The 21,069-nt window shown below is 36.9% G+C and overlaps 1 protein-coding gene across 5 annotated transcripts in view; it reads left to right on the top strand.

The window, feature by feature from the left end:
* CEP135 (centrosomal protein 135) overlaps positions 1-21,069 on the top strand; it is a 92,762-nt gene that overhangs the window by 24,081 nt on the left and 47,612 nt on the right. For all 5 annotated transcript variants that reach the window (XR_010322098.1, XM_064285770.1, XM_064285769.1 and 2 more), the window contains 8 exons: positions 82-210; positions 1,544-1,759; positions 5,017-5,082; positions 7,864-8,002; positions 10,900-11,123; positions 16,170-16,322; positions 17,227-17,379; positions 20,807-20,884. Coding sequence is in view for 4 of the 5 variants with exons in the window: in XM_064285770.1 (XP_064141840.1) it covers positions 82-210; positions 1,544-1,759; positions 5,017-5,082; positions 7,864-8,002; positions 10,900-11,123; positions 16,170-16,322; positions 17,227-17,379; positions 20,807-20,884 (1,158 nt within the window). In the remaining variant the exon portion in view is untranslated. The remainder of the gene's footprint in view (positions 1-81; positions 211-1,543; positions 1,760-5,016; positions 5,083-7,863; positions 8,003-10,899; positions 11,124-16,169; positions 16,323-17,226; positions 17,380-20,806; positions 20,885-21,069) is intronic.

Raw genomic sequence — 21,069 nt, 5'->3', positions numbered from 1 at the left:
CAAATAATTGTTAGTCCGGTGTTACTCATATGGGTTCAAAATCACATTTTTTAAAATGATAGTTCCACTTTGTGTATCCAGATTGAGCTAAGAGAACAAGAGATAGAACGGCTGTCAATGGCATTGGATGGTGGTCGCTGCCCTGATATTCTCACTCTGGAGAGTAGAAATAAAACCAACGAGAAGCTTATTGCTCATTTAAATGTTCAGGTAATGACTTTTATAATTCTTTCACTGAGTATGTAAAATCTTAGTGTTGTAATGATCTGTGGGTTTTAAAAAGTGGCAAGGTTGTTAATGAGGTATTATTTGTACTGAGGAAAATTTGCTAGAGTCAAAATTTTCAGAAATAAAGGAATGGTTACATATTTTAGAGTATGGCTATTGAAAAATCATATTTTTGAAGAATGTTTAATATCAGGAACATATACATATCTTAATGTTAAATATTTAAAAGAGGAGAATAAACCGTAGGTAAAATATGATCTTAAATTTGCTTTTTAAAAATGTGTAGATACACTCAGATAGAAAGCATTGGAAGAGAATAACCAAAATATACTAATAAAGTTTATCTTTGAGTGATGGGATATTATTTATGGCTCTCTTTACTTTAAAAAATTTTGTAAATGTACATTTCTTTTATAATGAGAAAAAGATTTTTACAAAATGTAAAAAGTGAAATGTATAGTGCATTTCTACCTATGTAGTAGATTCCCTTGCCATTCATTTGACCTAAGGGTAAGAGAGCAGAGGTGCTCACTAAAGCATAATTGTGAACTTGAGAACTTTTGCTGCCTAGGCTGCAGCCAGAACAGAGCATGTCAGAAATACTAACTGGTAGCTTTAGAGCAATACTGTTCGATAGAAATGTGATATAAGCCACGTATGTAATTTTAAATTTTCTAGGAGCCTGATTTTAAAAAGTAAAAGCAACAGGGAAAATTAATCTTAATAATGTGTTTTATTTATTCCAGTGTATCAAGAATATTATCATTTCAACATGTAATCAATATTAACAATTGTTAGTGACATATTTTACATTCTTTTTTTGTTTTGTATTGTCTTTGTGATCCTGTGTGTATATTATCTTTTTTAATATTGATTTTTAGTAGTAATTCACTTTTTCTTCGTGTGATACATTCACAAATTATATTTGACATACTATATTTCATATAATTTGGACTAGCCACATTTTAAGTGTTTAGTAGCTGCTAGTGGCTATTTTATGGACAGAACAGTCTAGAGTAATATCAGTGATATTCTTGTCATATTTTCAGAACTCTGTGTTGGGAGAAAGTGCATGCAAGTTTCTTAAATATCCTTTCTTTTATGCTTGGAAATCAAACCCAATGAATATATGTTTTTATCCAAACTACACATTGTCAGTTTAGCAAATCAGAACAATGTAAATTTGCAAGTAAAACAGCTGTGACTTAAATTTTTGATATCTTTTAAAATGTATTTTTGGAATATTGTTTAAAAGTTCATGATTTAGGATAATATTCCAATTCATATACCTTAACGAATTACAAATTCAATGTAGGTTGACTTTCTTCAGCAAGCTAATAAAGACCTGGAGAAGCATATACAAGAGCTTATGGAAACCAAGGAAACAGTCACTACTGAAGTTGTTCATTTAAGTAACAAAAATGAAAAACTCTGCCAGGAATTAACGGAAATAGACCAGTTAGCACAGCAGTTGGAAAGACATAAAGAACAAGTGCTTGAGACTGCCGATAAAGAAATTGGAGAAGCAAAGGTAATGGTACATCTTGGTTGTGGGGATGTTCGTTAATTCTCCTAGGACATAGTGAACTTGAGCCTTTTGGACATCTGTACTTGAGTCTTGTTTTTTGGGGCGGGGGGTGGTAATTCAACTTTTTCTAAAATGTTTACACCTTTAAATAGTTGCATTTGTTCTAATTGTTTAGGTGTCTTTCTGAAGCACACCTATTCTTGGCTAGATCTCCAGACTTTATCTTCTTTTCTTTTAGGATGTTTGTTCATCTCTGTCCTTTTATCCCTGCGTTACGGGAAAGCTTCGGAGTTTGTTCTCTCTGTCGCTTTGTGCTTCCCTTCAGAAAAGCTATTTTTCAAAACTAGGTACATCCATTTTTAATTTGATAGCTAACATTTTCATCTTTAAGTTTAAATAGATGCAAAGGATATAATTTCCAGTCTTTGTAAATATTGACATCTTAAAGTAAAACTGACCTATTGTTCTTTTAAATATAGCCAGTGTAATCTAAGTGTCAGATTTTAGTGGCAATTTGATACTCTTCATTGTCCTTTTAAGGAGCCCAGATGGCTCAGTGTTTAAAGCAATCAACTGCTAACCGTGAGGTGGGCAGTTTGAAATCACCAGCAGCTCCCCAGGAGAAAGATGTGGCAGTTTGCTTCAGTAGAAATTTACAGCCTTGGAAACCCCATGGGGTCGCTATGAGTTGGAATTGACTCGACAGCAGTGGGTGGTGGATTATCCTTTTAGAACGGTACATAACATGACTGAGTTCTTTCTTAACAGTCAGATGTTTTCTATATTTCCCACCTTTCCTTGAAATCCTATTTCCATTTTACTCCCCCACAAAATTTTATTCCATCGTAATATGTTTTTAGGCATGGATATCTTTTTTTGATCTGTTCGCATTAAAAATAGGTGTAAATTGAATTTTTTTCCAAGAATTTCTGTGATTATAAAGTTCAAAGTGTTAAGATTTTCCTCTGAATAGTGCTATCATTACAGTTATTAGTAACTAGTGAATGACAAATATACCACAAATGTTGATAATTATTAAAAAGTAAAATTACATTGGAAGTATTTCTCTTAATTAGATATAATAGGAGGAAATAGTGTTTCAATTAAAGGCTTCATGCAGCCCCAACATTTCAGATTATTTTTTTTTTCTGGTGCTCCAAAAGTTTTCTTTGTATTTAAAGACAGTGTGCCATTATGGCATAAGTGAGATGTATGCCTGTTTTTTTTTTTTTTTTTTTTTGATAAGTGAGAGAAAGGCAGTTGTAAATGACAAGGTGGGAAAGGAGAATTCACATGATGCCGAGACCATAAGCATGTTGTTAGGTAGATCATTTTTAAGGAGTGCTGCATAGCCAAGAGGAACCCTGGTGGCATAGTGCTTAAGAGCTCGACAGCTAACCAAAAGGTCAGCAGTTTGAATCCACTAGCTGCTCCTTGGAAACTCTATGGGGCAGTTCTACTCTGTCCTATAGGGTCGCTATGAGTCAGATTTGACTTGACGGCAGTGGGTTTGGTTTTACATAGCTAAGAAGGTTCCTGGGTAGTGCAAATAGTTTGTGCTTGACTACTAACCAGAAGGTTGGCAGTTCAAACCCACTCAGCTGTGCCACAGAAGAAAGGGCTGGCAATCTGCTACTGTAAAGATTGTAGCCAAGAAAACCCATGGAGCTCAGTTCTGCTCTGTAACCCATGGGATCACCATGAGTAGGAATTGACTTGGTGGCAACGATTTTATATAGCCAAGTTAAGGATCTAGGTGTTGATTGCTTAAAACTGTGTACATACTGTAGTTTTACATGTCACTTAGAAAGTTTTCATGTTATCCCAGAGGTAGGTATAACCCAGTTTGAAGATGTCTGCTCTGCATCACTGAACTGATTTTTTGCAGTGTTAACCTTCACTCAGTGTGGTTTTAATTCTGTTTTTGTGGTTTTAGTTTCATTGCAACACTCCTATATCTCGTCTCCTTCCTTTTGCATCTCAGCCTGTTCTATGCTATACACGTAATATACTAAATACTGCTCCTCATATCCCGTTGACAATGCTCAGGAATGACAACTTGGTTCAATAAAAGATTCTTATGAGAGTGGATACAAGAAAACAAGGTAATATCTTAGCCTTGTCATTCTGCTCTTTTACTTGTAGTACAGGGGATCCAGGTTGGTAATGGCAGATAGGGAGAAAACAAGTAGGATAGGAAAATCAGGAAATGATAATGCCATAAGATGTATCCTAAAAATCAAGGCTCAAGAAAAGTCCTACAAGTATCCAGGCAAAAAATGATTTCCGAGTTGCCCAGTTGTTTCAGATGTTACAAATAGATCCCTAGGAATATTCAGGATACCAGGAGATTAAAGATAAGCCTCAACTTTGCCTCCTCCTCCTTGAAATTGAGTGTTAGGGCTGAAACCTTAGATCTGCCTCACTGGTGAGGGGGAACATGAACCCCTCAAAAAATTACCTCATCTGCATTATGACTTGGTGGTAAGTATTCTTAGACTTTAGGTATTTACCTAATAGGCTTTTTGTTTAACAGCTTTATTGAGATATAATTCGCATACCATACAGTTTACCCATTTAAAGTATATAATTCACTGTTTTTTAGTATATTGTGCCTGTATTTAGTATATTGTGCATATATTTAGTATATTGTGTGGAGTTGTGCAGACATTATCACATCCCAGCCCTCCTTTGGTCCCAGTCAATTTTAGAACATTCTCATCGCCTCAGAAAGAACCCTGTACCATTTATCTATCATCCCTCCGCTCCCCATCCACTCCCATCCCTAAGCAACCACGAGTCTACTTTCTGTCTCTATAAATTTCCCTGTTCCGGGCTTTCATATGAATGGAATCATACAGTATGTAGTTTTTTTGTGACTGAATGTTTTCACTTAGCATAATGTTTTCAAGGTCTATCCATGTTATAGCATATATCAGTACTTCATTCCTTTTCATGGCCAAATGTAATGCATTTGTATGTACTTACCACATTTCGTTTATCCGTTCCTCCACTGATGGACATTTGCATTGTTTCTACCTTGAAGCTACTAGGACTAGTGCTGCTATAAGCATTTATGTACACACTTTTGCGTGGACTTAACGTTTTCATTTCTTTTGAGATATGCCTAGGAGTGGAGTTCCTGTGTCATATGGTAACTCTGTGTTTAATTATTTGTGGAACAGCCAGACTGTTTTCCACAGCAGTTCACCATTTTACGTTCTCACCAGCCGTGTATTAATACGCTTTTTTATTCCTAGAAAGAGATTAAAAGAAAACTCTGTGAAATGCAAGATCTTGAAGAAACAATATCAAAACTTCAACTGGTAAGTAGATATCATATTGAAAGGCCAGAATTTACAATAAGAAATTTTTTATACTTGTATATATAGGCCCATATACAGATATATACTTTTAAATGAGATATAATTTATATCGTGATATTCATCCTTTTCAGGGTTACAATTCAGTGGTTTTTATTATGTTTACAAAGTTATGCAACCATTACCACTATCTAATTCCAGAACATTTTCACCCACCCTAAAAAGAAACTCTCTACCTATTGGTAGTCACTTCCCATTTTGTTCCCCAACCTGCCACCCCCACCCTCCTAAGCACAAATATACTTTCTATTTCTATGGATTTGCCTACTCTGGATATTTCATATAAATGGAATCATACAGTTACATGGCCTTTTGTGTGTGGCTTCTTTCACTTAGCATAGTATTTTGGACCTCATTCATTATAGAATGAATCAGTACTTCATTCTTTTGTATGGATGAGTAGTATTCCATCGTATGGATATACTTACTCCTTTTTATTTTTACAGTGCTTTTTTTCTGGGTTTAATTTCATATACAGTAGGTGGCAAGTGAAATTCAAATTCAGAAAACCTGTTAGGAATTTTATTCTTTTGTCAATTTTATGCCTTGTAAATTTACCAACATTAAAACTAGAAATTGATAATTTACCAACATTAAAACTAGAAATTGATGATTACTTGATAAAATTGTTGACTGTTATTGAAATCACTCCACCCTCTTTCATTAGCTTTGTTTGCCAGTGCAAACCATTTCCCTGATCACGCAGTTTGTTTTAATAATCTCAAAATGAGAAAAATTATAATCATCCCAATAATCCAGCATATAGCATGTAGTCCTACAGTCTGGGACTGGCAGAAAGAATGTTTTGCTTAAAGGTAGAGATCCTTGATGGTCACCCAAGAGTTACTCCTTTTTTTATATATAGTCTGTTAAATTGCAGAAGTTTCCTCTAAGATTAGAAACAAAGACTAATACTAATTTCCAAGTTTTCTCATGACATACGCTTTTTATTACTACCTAGCTGCAATGTTCTGGTGACATAAGAGGAATTAAAAAGTGGTACACTGGCACATAGTAGGTGCTCAGATACTTGTTGATTTTTGTATGCATAGTGATTTGCTTTTTCCTTCAACATTTTAGCAGGTCCAATCCAGTTATTCAGTGGAATGATTGATTTGCTAAACCTGCTACATGTTGTCTACTCTTGAGTCCCATAGATATTGTAAAATTCTCCCATGGGGTCAGAAAATGTAAATTAGGTATTTTAATGATGTTTTCACTAGAATGTAAGCTCCAAGAGGGCAGAGGTTTTTGCTGTTTGTTGACTGCTACATCCTCAGTGCCTAAAACAGTACCTGACATATGGTAGATGCTCAGATATTTGTTGTTGGTTTTCCTGTGAATGCTATAAAAAGTTGAATGTAATTCATAATGATTGTCTCAAAGCTCTGTGGCCAAGCTTCAGTAGTGTTGGCTTACAATAAGAGGCTGCTGTAGTGACTTTCTGGCCTTTCTTATTTTTCCATTAATGCTTTGTCATTGTTGTTAAGTGCTGTCGAGTGGGTTCCGACTCATAGTGACCCCAAGCACAATAGAACGAAACACTGCCCGGTCCTGCACCATCCTTACAGTCGTTGTTACGCTTGAGCTCATTGTTTCAGCCACTGTGCCAGTCCACCTTGTTGAGGGTCATCCTCTTTTCTGCTGACCCTGTACTCTGCCAAGCATGATGTCCTTCTCCGTGGACTGATCCCTCCTGACAGCATGTCCAAAGTATGTAAGATGCAGTCTCGCCATCCTTGCTTCTAAGGAGCATTCTGGTTGTACTTCTTCCAAGACAAATCTGTGCATTCTTTTGGCAGTCCATGGTATATTCAGTATTCTTCACCAACAGCACAACTCAAAGGCGTCAGTTCTTCTTCGGTCTTCCTTATTCGTTGTCCAGCTTTCACATGCGTGTGATGCAATTGAAGATACCATGGCTTAGGTCAGGTGCACCTTAGTATTCAGGGTGACATCTTTGCTTTTCAGCACTTTAAAGAGGTCCTTTGCAGCGGATTTGCCCAATGCAATGTGTCTTGATTTCTTGACTGCTGCCTCCATGGCTGTTGATATTAATGCTGTAGGTTATATATTTTAAAGTTATACTATAATGATGATATTAATAGCCAACACTTACTGTGCACTGTGTGCTGGGTACTGTGCAAACTGCCCCACATCCATCAGTCTTCCCTCCCCAGTGACCCTGTGTCCAGCCACTGCGTTTATTATCCCCATTGCGCACACGAGGCCCAGAGAATAACCAGGGCGGTTGAGGATACATACTGGTAGCCTTAGAACACTATAGCTTACTACTGCCATCTTTTAAACTTAAAAAAGCTTTTACAATTTTTGTTGCACAAATACATATTTAGAAAAAATAGACACTATGCCAAACAAATTAGAAGAAAATAAAGTCTAATGATTCTACCACTCCGAAAGGTGCACTGTTGATATTTGGGCTTTATGGTGCTTTTAGCCACAGTTGATAATTAACTGTAGTTGAGACCATAAATGGCTAATTAAAGCTCTGTGTGTGTGTGTGTGTGTGTGTGTGTGTATAAAATATAGTATATGTACTAGAGTATATAAAAAATATAAAGAGTATATATATATATATACACACACAAAAAATTACAGGTGAATTACTGTTACATAAATGTGCTTATGAGAATACCTTTCATTTTAAAGTATTATTTATATTAATCAAGTTAGAAATTTTAATTATAATATTAAAATTTGCAGGAATTAGACTTATGCCATAAAGAAAAGGAGAGACTGAGTGAAGAATTGCTTATAAAATCAGATCTTGAAACTGTTGTTTGTCAACTTGAACAAGAAAAGCAAAGACTTTCCAAAAAAGTTGAAACTTTTGCAGATAAAGGTAAGATATAAAATGCTGATAACTGAAAACGTGATTGTGACTTTCTCTTGATTTATTTTATTCTTAATAGGTGATCTTCATTCATTCAATAAATATTTTTTGAGTGCTTGCTAGATACCAGAAACCATACTAGGTACTGTAGATAAGGTGGGAATCTCCCTCAAGGAACTTAGCATTTTCTTTTATATTTTGACTCTTTGCTTCAGGGAGTCCTCCTTGAGTAATTTCCCAATAGAAGTATGTTCTTCTTTGAGGCAGAGGATAATAGAATTAGTACTAAGAGGAAAAGCACTCTGAAATAGTGGGCCATCTGAAAATCAGAATCTTCTTAAGGAAAGGCATCTATGTCACCTTGAAGTATACACGCAATTGAGATAGGCTGTCTGTCAGGTACAAGTCCTAAATGACTAGAGCTAAGGAACATGCAATTCATTCCTTCATTTGACAAATGCTTCTGAATTGCCTGTTGTGTGGCAGGCTCTGTTCTAGGTATGGGGTATATAATGATAAACAAGGTGCATAAGGTCCCTATTCTTCTGGACCCTTTATCCTAGTTAGGGAAACAAACTAGTAGAACATAAGTGAACAAGTTAATTTTAGATGATAAGAGGTATTAAAATAAAGTAGGGGATGTGCTCAAGATTGCTGATTGCGGGGCTGAAGAAGACACCAGCCATATGAAGATCTAGGGGCAGAATTTTCTAGGTAGAGAGAAAGGCAAGTGCAGAAGCTTGGTGCCATCAAACTTGGTATGTCTTAGAAAGTGAAAGAAGACCAGCGTGCTGTTAAGAGATGATATCCTAGGGCCCTTCACCTGCCATGCAGCTGATCTATTTAACCCGTTTGCCACTCACTAGCTGTATGACCCTGAGCAAGTGAACTTCTCTGTGCCCCAGTTTCCCTGTCTAAAATGGGGATAATGATGGCACCTGCCCCAAAAGATTGTTTTGTAGACTAAACAAGCTGATATATTAAAGTACATAGAACCATGTATAAAAGTTTGCTGTTTACTTTTTCTCATAGCTATCTATAGCCTGTCATTTCGGTATAATCTTTCAGATACTTCAAACTCCCTTGGTTCTCAGTATTTTAGGTGCATGCCCCTGCCAAAACCGTAGCCAGGGAACAACCAAACGATTTATCTTCTACATGCTTGTATGTGGACAGCTAAACAGTGCTTGAGTATGCATCAGACACATTGATACCACTGTAAATTAAATGTCCCCAGCCTCAGCAGAACCCTCAATGTTGTATGGAAATCTTACTCTGTCTTAGTGTGTCATCCCCCGCTCTCTGCAGCAAGCATTTCAGTGTTTTCCATTCTCATTAAACCTGTGACTCCCACTCCAACCCTTATTCTGAGTGGATGGTCTTACCTCAGGTTTTCTGAGAGAATGGAGGCCATCAGGCAGACATTCCTTCAGTTTCCAGTTTCCTGCCCCCAGGCTGTAAACCTGCCCATTTCCTTCTCTCCTGTTAAAGTGAAGGAGTGTCTGTCTCATGAAAGGCTTGTGCCTTCATCTGTTCTCTGGGTCCTAGCCTCTCTAATTTTAAGAACTTTAGACATTATCTCCTTTTCGTAATTTTAGTGTTTGTACTGATTTTTTCCTCTTAGCATTCAAACATGCTGACTCTCCTCCCATTTAAAAAAAAAAGAAGTTTGACCCATTCCCCTCCATCCACCCTTTCCTCTTCTTTGTAGCTTCAACATCTTGAAAAATCACCATACTTCTTTCAGCTTGATCACCCACTACCCTTCAGCTCCTCAGTCCACTCTAGTTTGGCCTCTCTTCTCATGTTACCACCAAAACTGCTCTTTTTAAGGCCATCAGTCACCTCTATTATGCTACATACAGTGGACGCTTTTCATTCATTAACCTATTTGACTTCTTAGTGTCCAACACAGTTGTCTGTTCCTTGGCTTGCCTAGTTTCCTCTTACCTCTCCGGTTACCTCTTCTCAGAATGAATTTGTCAATTTGTCAATTCATCCTCCAGTTTGCATTGTATATTATTTTGTAGCTTTTATCCTACTACAATTAAAATAATTATTTGTTTGACTATGACTGTATTTTATGGGGAGCTCTGGTGGCACAGTGATTAAGAGCTTGGCTGCTAACCAAATGGTCGGCAGTTTGAATCCACGAGCCGCTCCTTGGAAACCCTATAAGGCAGTTCTGCCCTGTCCTGTGGGGTCGCTATGAGTAGGAATTGACTCAACAGCAACAGGTTTCTGTTTTACGCACTTGTATTTTTAACCAGCACTTAAGCATATAGTAAATGCTCAATAAGTATCTGCTGAATGAAGGAAGAAATGGTACTGAATCAGAATGTGTCTTGAAAATGGTACTTAAGCCTCAGAGTTATAATAAGCATCAGTTAAATTAGGTTGAACTGTATACGATTTTTTGACCTATGAGAAGGCAGTTTATGTGCTAAAGGCTAATTGTGTTTATTTGGAGAAACATTCAAGTGTGAGCTCTTTATGCATATGCTATATTAAATTCAAGCTTAATGTTCAAATTGTGCATATTATGATTAACTATATGTAGATAGATTTTCTCGTAGTGCATTTTCAAGCACCGAGAAAGAACCATGTGTTGCTTCATTCTGTAGTACTAAATAGTATCCATTCTTATGATAAAACAAAAGCAGGGAGACTTTGACTCACTGGATTTTATTTAAGCTTATAATTTAATTTTTGCTTTTGTTCTTTTTCCTTTCCTATAAGTACTAGTGTCTTTGATATATCTAGCCTTTATAGGTGATTTAAAACAGCTCGTAATTTTTAGTAGTTTGCGATCTTAAAGAAGTTTTAAAGTATTGACATAATTTATTTGGCTGATTATACATTATATATGCAACATTCTTTTAAGATTTAACCGTTTTAATTTGCAGAAAGAGAACTTACTTTGGAAGTTGAGAGGATGAGGCTAGAACATGGAATAAAACGCCGAGACAGGTCACCTTCTCGTTTAGATACATTTCTGAAAGGCATAGAAGAAGAACGAGATTATTATAAGAAAGAGCTAGAAAGACTCCAGCATATGATACAGCGAAGATCTTGCTCTACAAAGTATTTTACGCGTGAAAAAGTTCACATTTTAAAAACACCAGAGAAGGTACTCCTCCTTTATAAGAGTATCATGTGAACAAAGTTTTCTGGCTTATTATTGTATTAAATGTAACTTTAGGTATACTTGTTTTTAAGAACTCTCTTAATTTTGATTTTTGTTTTCTTCGATGACCTATACTGTAGGAACATTGTATTAGTTAGTTAAAATGCTTAGGCACACAGGGCAACATACTAGTTCCAGGAAACTAGGATAGATTGAATAGCTGACGCATGGGAAGAATGCAGAAGACATGTGGACTTCTGGAAGCTGAAACTGCTGGACATTTCCTCTCACTCCAAGCTGTACTTCTTCCTGTGTCAGCTGTGTTTTCTCTCTCAAAGCAGAATGGCTTTGTCTACATAGCAGGCAACATGGCTTCATTCAATTCCCAGCCTCGGACCAGTCAGGAAGGCTGATTACACTGTACTAACCTGGCATCTTCCGTATTAACCATGCAATGGGAGAAGGGTAGAAACAGGAAATGGGTGCTGGATAGATTGTTCCATTTTTCCATTATGACTGTATTTGCAAGTTGGTGGTCTAGAAATGTTCACTTTGTGTATCAGCTAATTGATATTATTTTATGTATATTATTTAAAATTAACCATGTTTCATGAGAAGCTAAAATCATGTGTCTCTATTTTAGGTTATAATTATTTTCAATTTTATGATTATCATTTGAGTTCTTCAGATTTTTCTTTTTTTTAAGCTTTGAAGCTTATATGACCATAGCGTTATCTACACACTAGGTAAAATTGGAGGGAGTTGGGGGAAAATTCATTAAAATCATGACAGTCATTAAAGCTCAAAACATTGGATTTCAGACTTGGCTGAATATATCAATTCCATTATCTTTTCCATGAAGATCCTGTGTCCATTCTCAAACAGGTTTGAATCTTTTTCTTATTAGACTTTGATTTTTAATCTTATTGGCTAATGGCTGAATTTTATTTATACTTATCAATGTAAACACTGCTATGTTGTCTACTATAAACAGAATTTGTAGGTGGAAACATATAGCATAAGTTAATTTATGTGTTACTTAGTTCTTTTAGAATACATACATACTCAGAACAACAACAAAAATAAAATAATTTTTAAAATACATATATACTTAGGACTTAGGAAAAGTAAATCACTGAATTGACCATTTTTATTGTGTAGAAAAATCTTCCACAAAGTAGTTGATCTGTTTAATTGACCGTCTATTAGATAGCACTGAGGTGGTAAATTTCTTAAAGTGTTTAAATATTTGATTCAGTAGTTTCATTTTTGAAAGACAAAGAATATTGGTAAGGTATATATATATATACTGGGAGAATTAGTAAATTATTTACTTTTCTGAAATTTTATGTTACTCAGCACAGGTAAGGAATCTGTTTTCTAAAGCTCAGAAAATCAGAGTGTTCAGAGCATTTTAGATGACCAGTCACAAATTATTGGTATGGCAGTGGATAACTGGTAGGTAAGTATATGAGTGGGATGTAAGACAGTTGTGCTATGAACTAGAGAATGTATGCCCTGTCTAAAACTCAGATTTTAAGCATGTTTAAAAACACTTTGTTGACAAAGACCTCTCTAAACCTGGAGTTGATGTAAGCTGTGAGGTTTCAACCTCCACTTTATGGTAAACTAAGGCACAGTTGAGGCAAGGATGATGAGACTGCGTCTTACATACTTTGGACATGTTGTCAGGAGGGATCAGTCCTTGGAGAAGGACATCATGCTTGGCAGAGTACAGGGTCAGCGGAAGAGAGGAAGACCCTCAACGAGGTGGGTTGACACAGTAGCTGCAACAGTTATCTGAAGCATAACAACGATTGTAAGGATGGCTCAGGACAGGGCAGTGTTTCGTTCTATTGTGCATGGGGTTGCTATGAGTCAGAACCAACTTGATGGCACTTAACAACAACAACGCACGGTTCATTGGTGTTGTAATAACTCAGGAAAATATTGGCATTTTTAATATCAGTGATTATCATTGACCAAACGCCTGTAGATTTTCTGTTGTCTATAGGGAGGCACTGTCTCCTTTCACCTTGTCCTCACCATGGTTCCCACCATGAGTTCTGAGTATAGTGTAATGGAAAGTGCTTTGGAGTTGGAGACTTGATCTAAATTCCAACTCTGCAAACTGGCCTTATAACCTAACTTCTTGGAGCCCTGGTTTCATCATCTGCAAAGTGAAGAAAGTAACTACAACATCTTGTGAAGGTTAGATGACACAATTTGCATAAGGGCTATTATGGATTGAATTATGTCTCCCAAAAGTATGTAATGGAATTCTAACCTCTATACCTAGGGATATAATCCCACTGGGTATAGGGTTTTCTTTGTTATGTTAATGATGTCACATAGAGTGTGTCTTAAACCGAATGACTTTTGAGATATAAAAAGAACAGATTAGACACAAAAGCAAGCACAAATTGTGGGGCTGGGGAGAGATGCCAGGTGGAGATCTTGAAGGAATCTGAAGAAAAACGCCAAGGCTAGGGAAGCTGAAACAAGGATTTTCCCCCAGAGCAAACAGAGAGAGCCTTTACCTTGGGTTGGTGTTCTGAATTTGGACTTCTAGCCTCCTGAACTGTGAGAAAATAAACTTCCATTTTTTACCACCACCCACTTGTGGTATTTCTGTTACAAAGGTACTAGCAAACTAAGACAAGGGCCCAGCACAATATCTAGTGTCCAGTAAATGTTTCATTTCCTTATTATTTGCTGTATTAAAGTACATCAGATCTAGGTGGTAACATTAGGTTCTGTTCAACAGATGTATACTGAGGGTCTGCTATGAATGAGACACTGGGGATACAGAGATAAAGAAGTTACGGTTCCTGTCCTTATAGCCTTCAGCCTTGTGCATGTTTGTATGTGTACTTCTGTATGTATGTGTGTGTGCACATGCACTAGAGACAATGTGGTGGGAAAAGGAGTTATAAACAATTATTACACAGTAACATTAAAAAAATAAATCTACATGCAAGATTATTTAGAGGAGAGCTAAGAGTTCCTGCTTAAGAAGGTCAGTCAGTAAATGTTCAGGGAATTCTATGTTATACCAGGCACCATGCTAGGTACTGAAGATATGGTGAACACGACTGAATACCTACTCTGTCCCTCACAGTGCTTACATTTTATTGGTGAAGACTTACATTAAACGTATAATCATGTAAATAACTTTATAATTTCACATGATAAATGTTAATGAAATAAGAATATAGGAAAGATTGAGAATGCTATGGGAGCCTGTGGAGGGGAATACAAATTAGACTGAGTCTTCTGGATGGACTGCTTGGAGAAAGTGACATTTAAGCTGAGACCTAGAGAGTAATGGAAATATACTGTCAACTCCTTATTCATTGAGCTCTCCTTTTCTAGAATCTACGGACCGTACCTTTCTTTAAATGTTTTTTCTTTAGATATGCTAATATTATTGGTTAGGTTACAGATTTTCTTTTATACTTACTTAAACCTTGATTAAGTCCTCAAACCCTCATCTGCTTTTGTCCTATAGGACACCTTGTCCTGTAAGGCATCCTTTCTAACTAGCTAATCTCATTCATTATGCCTTAATTTTGCATGTTTAACAAAGAAAATAATGTATTTCCAAGTGGTAGGTGAGGGCTACTTCCCATATATTTACTATTGTTGTTTAAGTCTCCATGGACGTGGTATGTACACAATAGATACTGAGTAACACAGGTCAGAATTCTTTGCATTGTATCAGATTATCCCTACTTGGGGCTTCTACATTTGATATTTCAGCACTATGATACCAGTAGATCCCAAGTTTATGTTTACCATCTTTTTTTTTTCCACAATAGCTGTGAAGATAGAGGAGTTCTTGAATTATACTGAAATAGTAGGTGTATTCTTGTTTTGGAAATGTTGGAATTATTTCCTTATACAGTGAACACCTTTGATGTTATAGAAATATTTACATTTATCTGATGGTAAAGTAGACCTCAGATAGGCCTGAAGCTGGGAAAATTAGGCCTTGATTGTGCCTGGAAAATGTGTCTTAGTTTCAGTCACAGAAATACTGTGCTAGGCTGTTGTAGTTACTTGAACTAGGTGAGCAGGCACACACGTACTCTTCTGGTCCCTCCCTTGGAGAGAAAAAATTAGCATGGTCCTCAAAAAATTAGCAGGCATTGGAATCACCTGGAGATGGTCTGGGATGGGTCCCAAATTTCATGTCTTAACAAGTTCCTAGATGCTGATATTGCAGGTCTGGGGACCATACTTAAAGTACCACTAGTATAAACAGCCCCAGGAGAACTAACAGTTGAAGAATCTCTTGGGATATGATCAAGTAGTATCATGGGCAGCTGGGTCCCTTCCTGAGAACTTGAAGGGCAGGGAACTAGGAAGCCAGGAAACTTGCCTCAGTACTGCCAGTGCTCTTGTCTCCTGCTTTCATTATTGATAAAAAAAAAAAAAAGTATTAACTATCTTGAGTCCCTGGGTGGTGCAGACGGTTAATGCACTTGGCAACTAACCAAAATGTTGGAGGTTCGAGTCCACCCAGAGGCGCCTCTGAAGAAAGCCCAATGATCTGCTTCTGAAAAATCAGCTACTGAAACCCTATGGAGCACAGTTCTGTTCTCACACACATGGAATTGCCATAAGTTGGGATGAACTGGATGGCAACTGGTTTATGGTTATAACCGGTATCCTGTGACAGATCTGTCTTGGAAGAAGTACAGCCAGAATGTTCTTTAGAATCAAGGATGGCAAGACTTTGTTTCACGTACTTTGGACATGTTATCAGAAGGGACCAGTCCCCTGGAGAAGGACATCATGCTTGGCAAAGTAGAGGTCAGCAAAATAGAGGAAGACCTTCAACAAGATGGACTGACACGGTAGATGCAACAATGGGCTCAAGCATGGCAATGATTGTGAGGATGGCGCAGGACCAGGCAGTGTTTCGTTCTTTTGTACATAGGGTTGCTATGAGTCGAAACCGACTCAGTGGTACCTAACAACAGTGACAGCCATGTGGTGATAATTATAACAAATGATAACTTCTGTTTTCTGATTGTGTTTCAGGGTGATTACAACTCAGAAATTCGTCTCGTCACAAGAGAAAGAGATGAACTTCATTGTATGCTAGAAAGATTTGAAAAACATATGGAGGAAATACAGGCCAATGTTAAATTATTGACAGCAGAAAGAGATAAACTAAGTGTCTTATATAATCAAGTAAGAAGTTAATTATAACTAAGTCAAAGGTTTATATAGATCCATTTAACTATAATGAAGTCAGTATATGTCCTTCAAATTACTCTAATATATGGACCTTGTGATATTCTTCTTAATTAGAATTATAAATAGCCATTTGTACTATCATCCTGCTGCCAAAGCAGAGACTTATTTTTTCATATTTATCCTTCCTGTTTTCTGAATTATCTATCAGGATGGTTAGTGATAGCATCCTTCTCAAACTACCTGGAGCAGGTCTCTGACGCTGAGCCAAGTTTATCCTTGGGATTCGGACATGTTGGGTAGAACAGTAGAACAATGGGTAGGGCTCACTATTTAGATATACTGGATATTAAGAACTTAGCCTTTAGTAAAAAATTCTCTAGGGAAAAGGGCATCAGTAGAGCTTGGCCCAGTTACAAAGCCTCAATTGTCAGAGGGCAAGGTGAGTTTGAGCAAAGCATGGTGTCTGTCACCTCAATTTGTTCCTACGCCTGTCTTCCATGAACTCCTGCTGCTCCTTTTAAAGGGGAAGGACATGCAAGTTAAAGGTCAAATTGAAAGAGGTGTTTCTCATTTTGAGCTTTTCTTGGGTTCTGTAGTACAAAGTGATCCACTTCTGGGCTCTCTCCACTGTTGGCTTAGATTTCCACTTTCTTGGGTTTGCCTTAGTTAATTGCTACTTGTCCATCTGCTTTCTAGTTCCCCAAATTTTGTGGCCAGCACTTCCCTCAACCTCCCTATCTTTTTGGTTTTATTCTTACTATTTAATTATCTTACTCTTACTTTGTTGGGATTTGGGAAGAGAGCAACAGTAGCGTGTGTTCAGTGCGTGTTTTTTCTTTTTTTGAACCTCGAAGCTTATCCAAAGTTTTTTTTTATTATTTCTTTTTAATTCTTAAAGGCTCAGGAAGAATTATCTGCTCTAAGACAGGAATCCACCCAGACCACAGTCTCCCCAAATATTATCAGTCTTATGGAAGAGGAAAAAGAATGTGCATTATCTGATTTAAGAAGAAGTATGGTAGAAAAGGAAGCTTTAAGAGAAAAGTTAATTGTAAGTACTTTATTTCTAATATGCATAAGGAGCCTTGGTGGCACAGTGGTTAAGGCACTTGGCTGCTAACTGAAAGGTCAGGGGTTTAAACCCACTGGCCATTCCGTGGGTTTGAAATTAGGAATGAAAACACTTAAAGCATTATAAGGGTAGTCATAAAGACTATCCTTATAATTTATTCCATCTTATTGAAGAAAAGATAGCTCCTTATATACATTTTTCTGTGAAGTAGCTTTTTAGGATGTGCAGCTGTATCAGGGTTGGCAAACTACGGCACACGGGCCTAGTTAGCCTGCTGACTGTTTCTGTATTGCCATGAACTAGGGGTGGTTTTTACATTTTTAAGTGATTGAAAAATATATCAAATGAATAATACTACCTCATGACACATGGTATGAAATTCATATTTCATTGTTCATAAATAAAATGTTATCGGAACACCACGCTCGTTGGTTTACATATTGTCTTGGCTTACCTTGTGCTACAGTGGCAGAGTTGAGCAGTTGCGACAGCGACAGTATGGCTCACTAAGCCTGAAATATTTATCATCTGGCTCTTTACAGAAAAAATTTGCCAACTCCTAAACTCACTCAATAGGAAGTTCCTTATGTATAGGGATATTATATAAAGCTTTATTGAGATATAATTTACATACTATAAAATTCACACTTTTAAAGTATACAATTCAGTGGTTTCTAGTATAGTCACAGAGTTGTGCAACCATCAACACTACCTAATTCCAGAGCATTTCCATCTGAGAAAGAAACCCCCTATCAGGTAGCATTTCCCCCAAGCCTCTCAGCCCTAAGCAACCACTCATCTATTTTCTGTCTCTATAGATTTACCTATTCTGGACATTTTGTATAAGTGAATTCATACAAGTATAGGGTTGGTATGAGTCGGAATCGACTCGACGGCACTGGGTTTGGTTTTGGGTTTTTGGTATTAGTATTATGGAGACCACAGCTTACGTTCAATAAATATTACTGAATTAATGCTTTGGGATTAGTAGCTAAAATTAGGAATAAAGACACTTAAGCATTATGAGAGTAGTCTTTATGACATAAGTTTCAGTTAAAATTTTAGCCTAACAGTTCCGTTTCAGAATGCTTTTAATTGAGATCTTTTTTAATACTGTACAATATGACAGCTTTTAGTTTAAGTCACTGACTTAACCTTTTCCATATCTGTTGAAATGACTAAGGAATGTAAAAATAGAGTAAAAAATGAAATAGTACTGAGAACTAGGAAAAAGTAACGTTCACGTTACCAAATGCCTTCTGGGTTGTGGGAGACAGGATTTATCAGTTTAGAATAGATGTTTTACTTAAAAACTGAACTTAACATCTTCATCTATAAGCCTACTTCAGTGTTGACTGTTATTCCGCTGTCCCCACTATCAAATCCAGGCGTCATCACTGACTCCTTGCTCCCTGAAGCCTCATATCCCTTAATTAATCACCAAGTGTTATTGTTGCTATCTCTTAAATAATACTTAACCCATTTGGGAGGCTGTTCTAAATGATTTTTATGAGGGCTATCATTAAATCTTTATAGTACCCTTTTCAAATAGATAGTATCTACCAGTGAGATCTCTGAGTTTCAGTGAGGTTAAATAGGTCCCCCAGCTTGAAGTTGCAAGGAGCCTGGCTCCAGAGCCCACACACGCCACTTCTCATGAATGTTTGTTTCTTTCCATTCCGTTCCCACCACCCTGTTCAGGCCATTATTGTCTCTCACCTGCACTACTGTATTAGTGGCTTCTGTACTTCCAGTCTTATCCTCTCAAATCTGTTTTTCTCGCTGAGGTCAGAGTAATATTTCAAAAATATAATTCTGATCGTGTCACATCCTACTTAAAATCCATCAGTTGTTTTAAAGGACCTTAATGATTGGCCTCCTTTGAAAGGATGATTGCTACTTCTAAAGGAATAAAGATGAGGTTAGAAAGACACAGGAAATAATACCAAGGGGCCATGCAAAAGACCCGAGTTCCAAGAATAGGCTGGTCAATGGTGTAAAACACAAGGGCTGTTTTTCTGGTTATATAACCTTATCCCAAACTGTTGCTGTTGCTAATCTAGAGTTAGCAATACAACATGGTACTTTTTCCCAAACACATCTCTGCCACCCCCCACCCCGCCACTCCCTCACTCACCCCAAGGGTCCAGCCTTAGTGTAATTTTTCTTGCCTCCAACCTTCTACATAGACTATTGACTACCTGAAAAATTCCTTTCCTCCTTCCAATCCACTTGTCTAATTCCTGTTTTTCTTTTAGATCCAGGTTAAACATCATTTTTTCAGACAGGAAGTGAACACTGGACTCTAGAATCCCTTTCTGTATGTCGACATAAAGTTCATTTTCCTTACAGAATATCCATAGGCTTTACTGTAATTTCTTTTTTTAAAGTTTGTCTTTTCTACTAGGCTTTGATATTGTTAGGTAGCATCCGGATTTTCTAGGCTGTATCTTTATGGGAGCAGATTCACCAGGTCTTTCTCCTGCAGAACCTCTGGGTGGGTTCAAACTGCCAACCTTTCGGATAACAGCCATGCAGCCAAGCCCTTAACCGTTATACCATCAGGGCACCTACTAGATGAAATCAGGGACTTGTATTCATTTTACGCATTACTGTATCACTAACACCTTGTTTGGTGCTTGGTATATAGTATAAACTCAATTTATATTGGTTGAATGATGGAATAAATGAATAAATACTTGTAACAAGTGATACTTTCAGCCAAATGTGTAATCTAAACATGAGATGTCTTTAAAAATTCATCTCTAGTATATGGATTTTTCTGGAACATTTATTTATTTTCACTGAATAACATGGATGGAAGTGTGAATTCACGCTGGAAAACCTCTCAGTGGGTACCACATTGTGTTACTAATCCTAGACTTAGCAACAGAGTTTGGATAATAAGATAATGTAATCAGAAAAATAACCTTTGTGTTTACCCTGTTGACCAGCCTATTCTTGGAACTCTGATCTCTTGCATGGCCCTGTAGCGTTCTGTTTCCTGTGTCCTTCTAACATCATCTTTCCTCCTTTGCACCCTGTCCCTATTACTTTTCCTTTCCTGAGGGCATACTCCTGAGCTTGATACTTAACCGGCTGTTTTTTCCCTTTATAGTTGTGCTAATGGACTGATTGAAATAAATTTTTACAAATGACTCCATAGCAGTCTGTGTTTTCTGCTACAATCACACATCGAGGTAGAGTGTATAAATAAGGATCTTTTGTGCTTTTTTTAACCAAAAAATTTGTTTTTGTTAACATCTAATGATTTTCCTTCTAAAATATTTCTGAGTATAAAATGACAGATAGAATAAAATAGTACTGTAGATTTGCATCCTTTACTTTGATAGTTTTGTTTTATTATCTGATATAAATGAACATTTTCTATAAAAATCTCTTTCAGAACCTCCAGGAGAAGAGTCTTTTGGGAAAATCAGAATTAGAACAAACTATTGAACATTTGACATGTGTTAATCATCAGGTAATTAGTCAAACTGGATTTGGTGTATATTGTGTTGTCTGAATGACTGTTTCAATTATAGTTTAATATGCTGCATGCATTTTAAATTGTAGATAATATGCTTAGGGAAGCTGTATAACAGTGGTTAGGAGTGTGTGCTATGAAGACTGACTGCCTGGGTTCAAATCTCATCTCTGCCACACATT

The sequence above is a fragment of the Loxodonta africana genome, chromosome 5 (assembly GCF_030014295.1).
Source record: "Loxodonta africana isolate mLoxAfr1 chromosome 5, mLoxAfr1.hap2, whole genome shotgun sequence".
Taxonomy (NCBI): Eukaryota; Metazoa; Chordata; class Mammalia; order Proboscidea; family Elephantidae; genus Loxodonta; species Loxodonta africana.
This window is presented reverse-complemented; position numbering and strand designations above follow the sequence as displayed.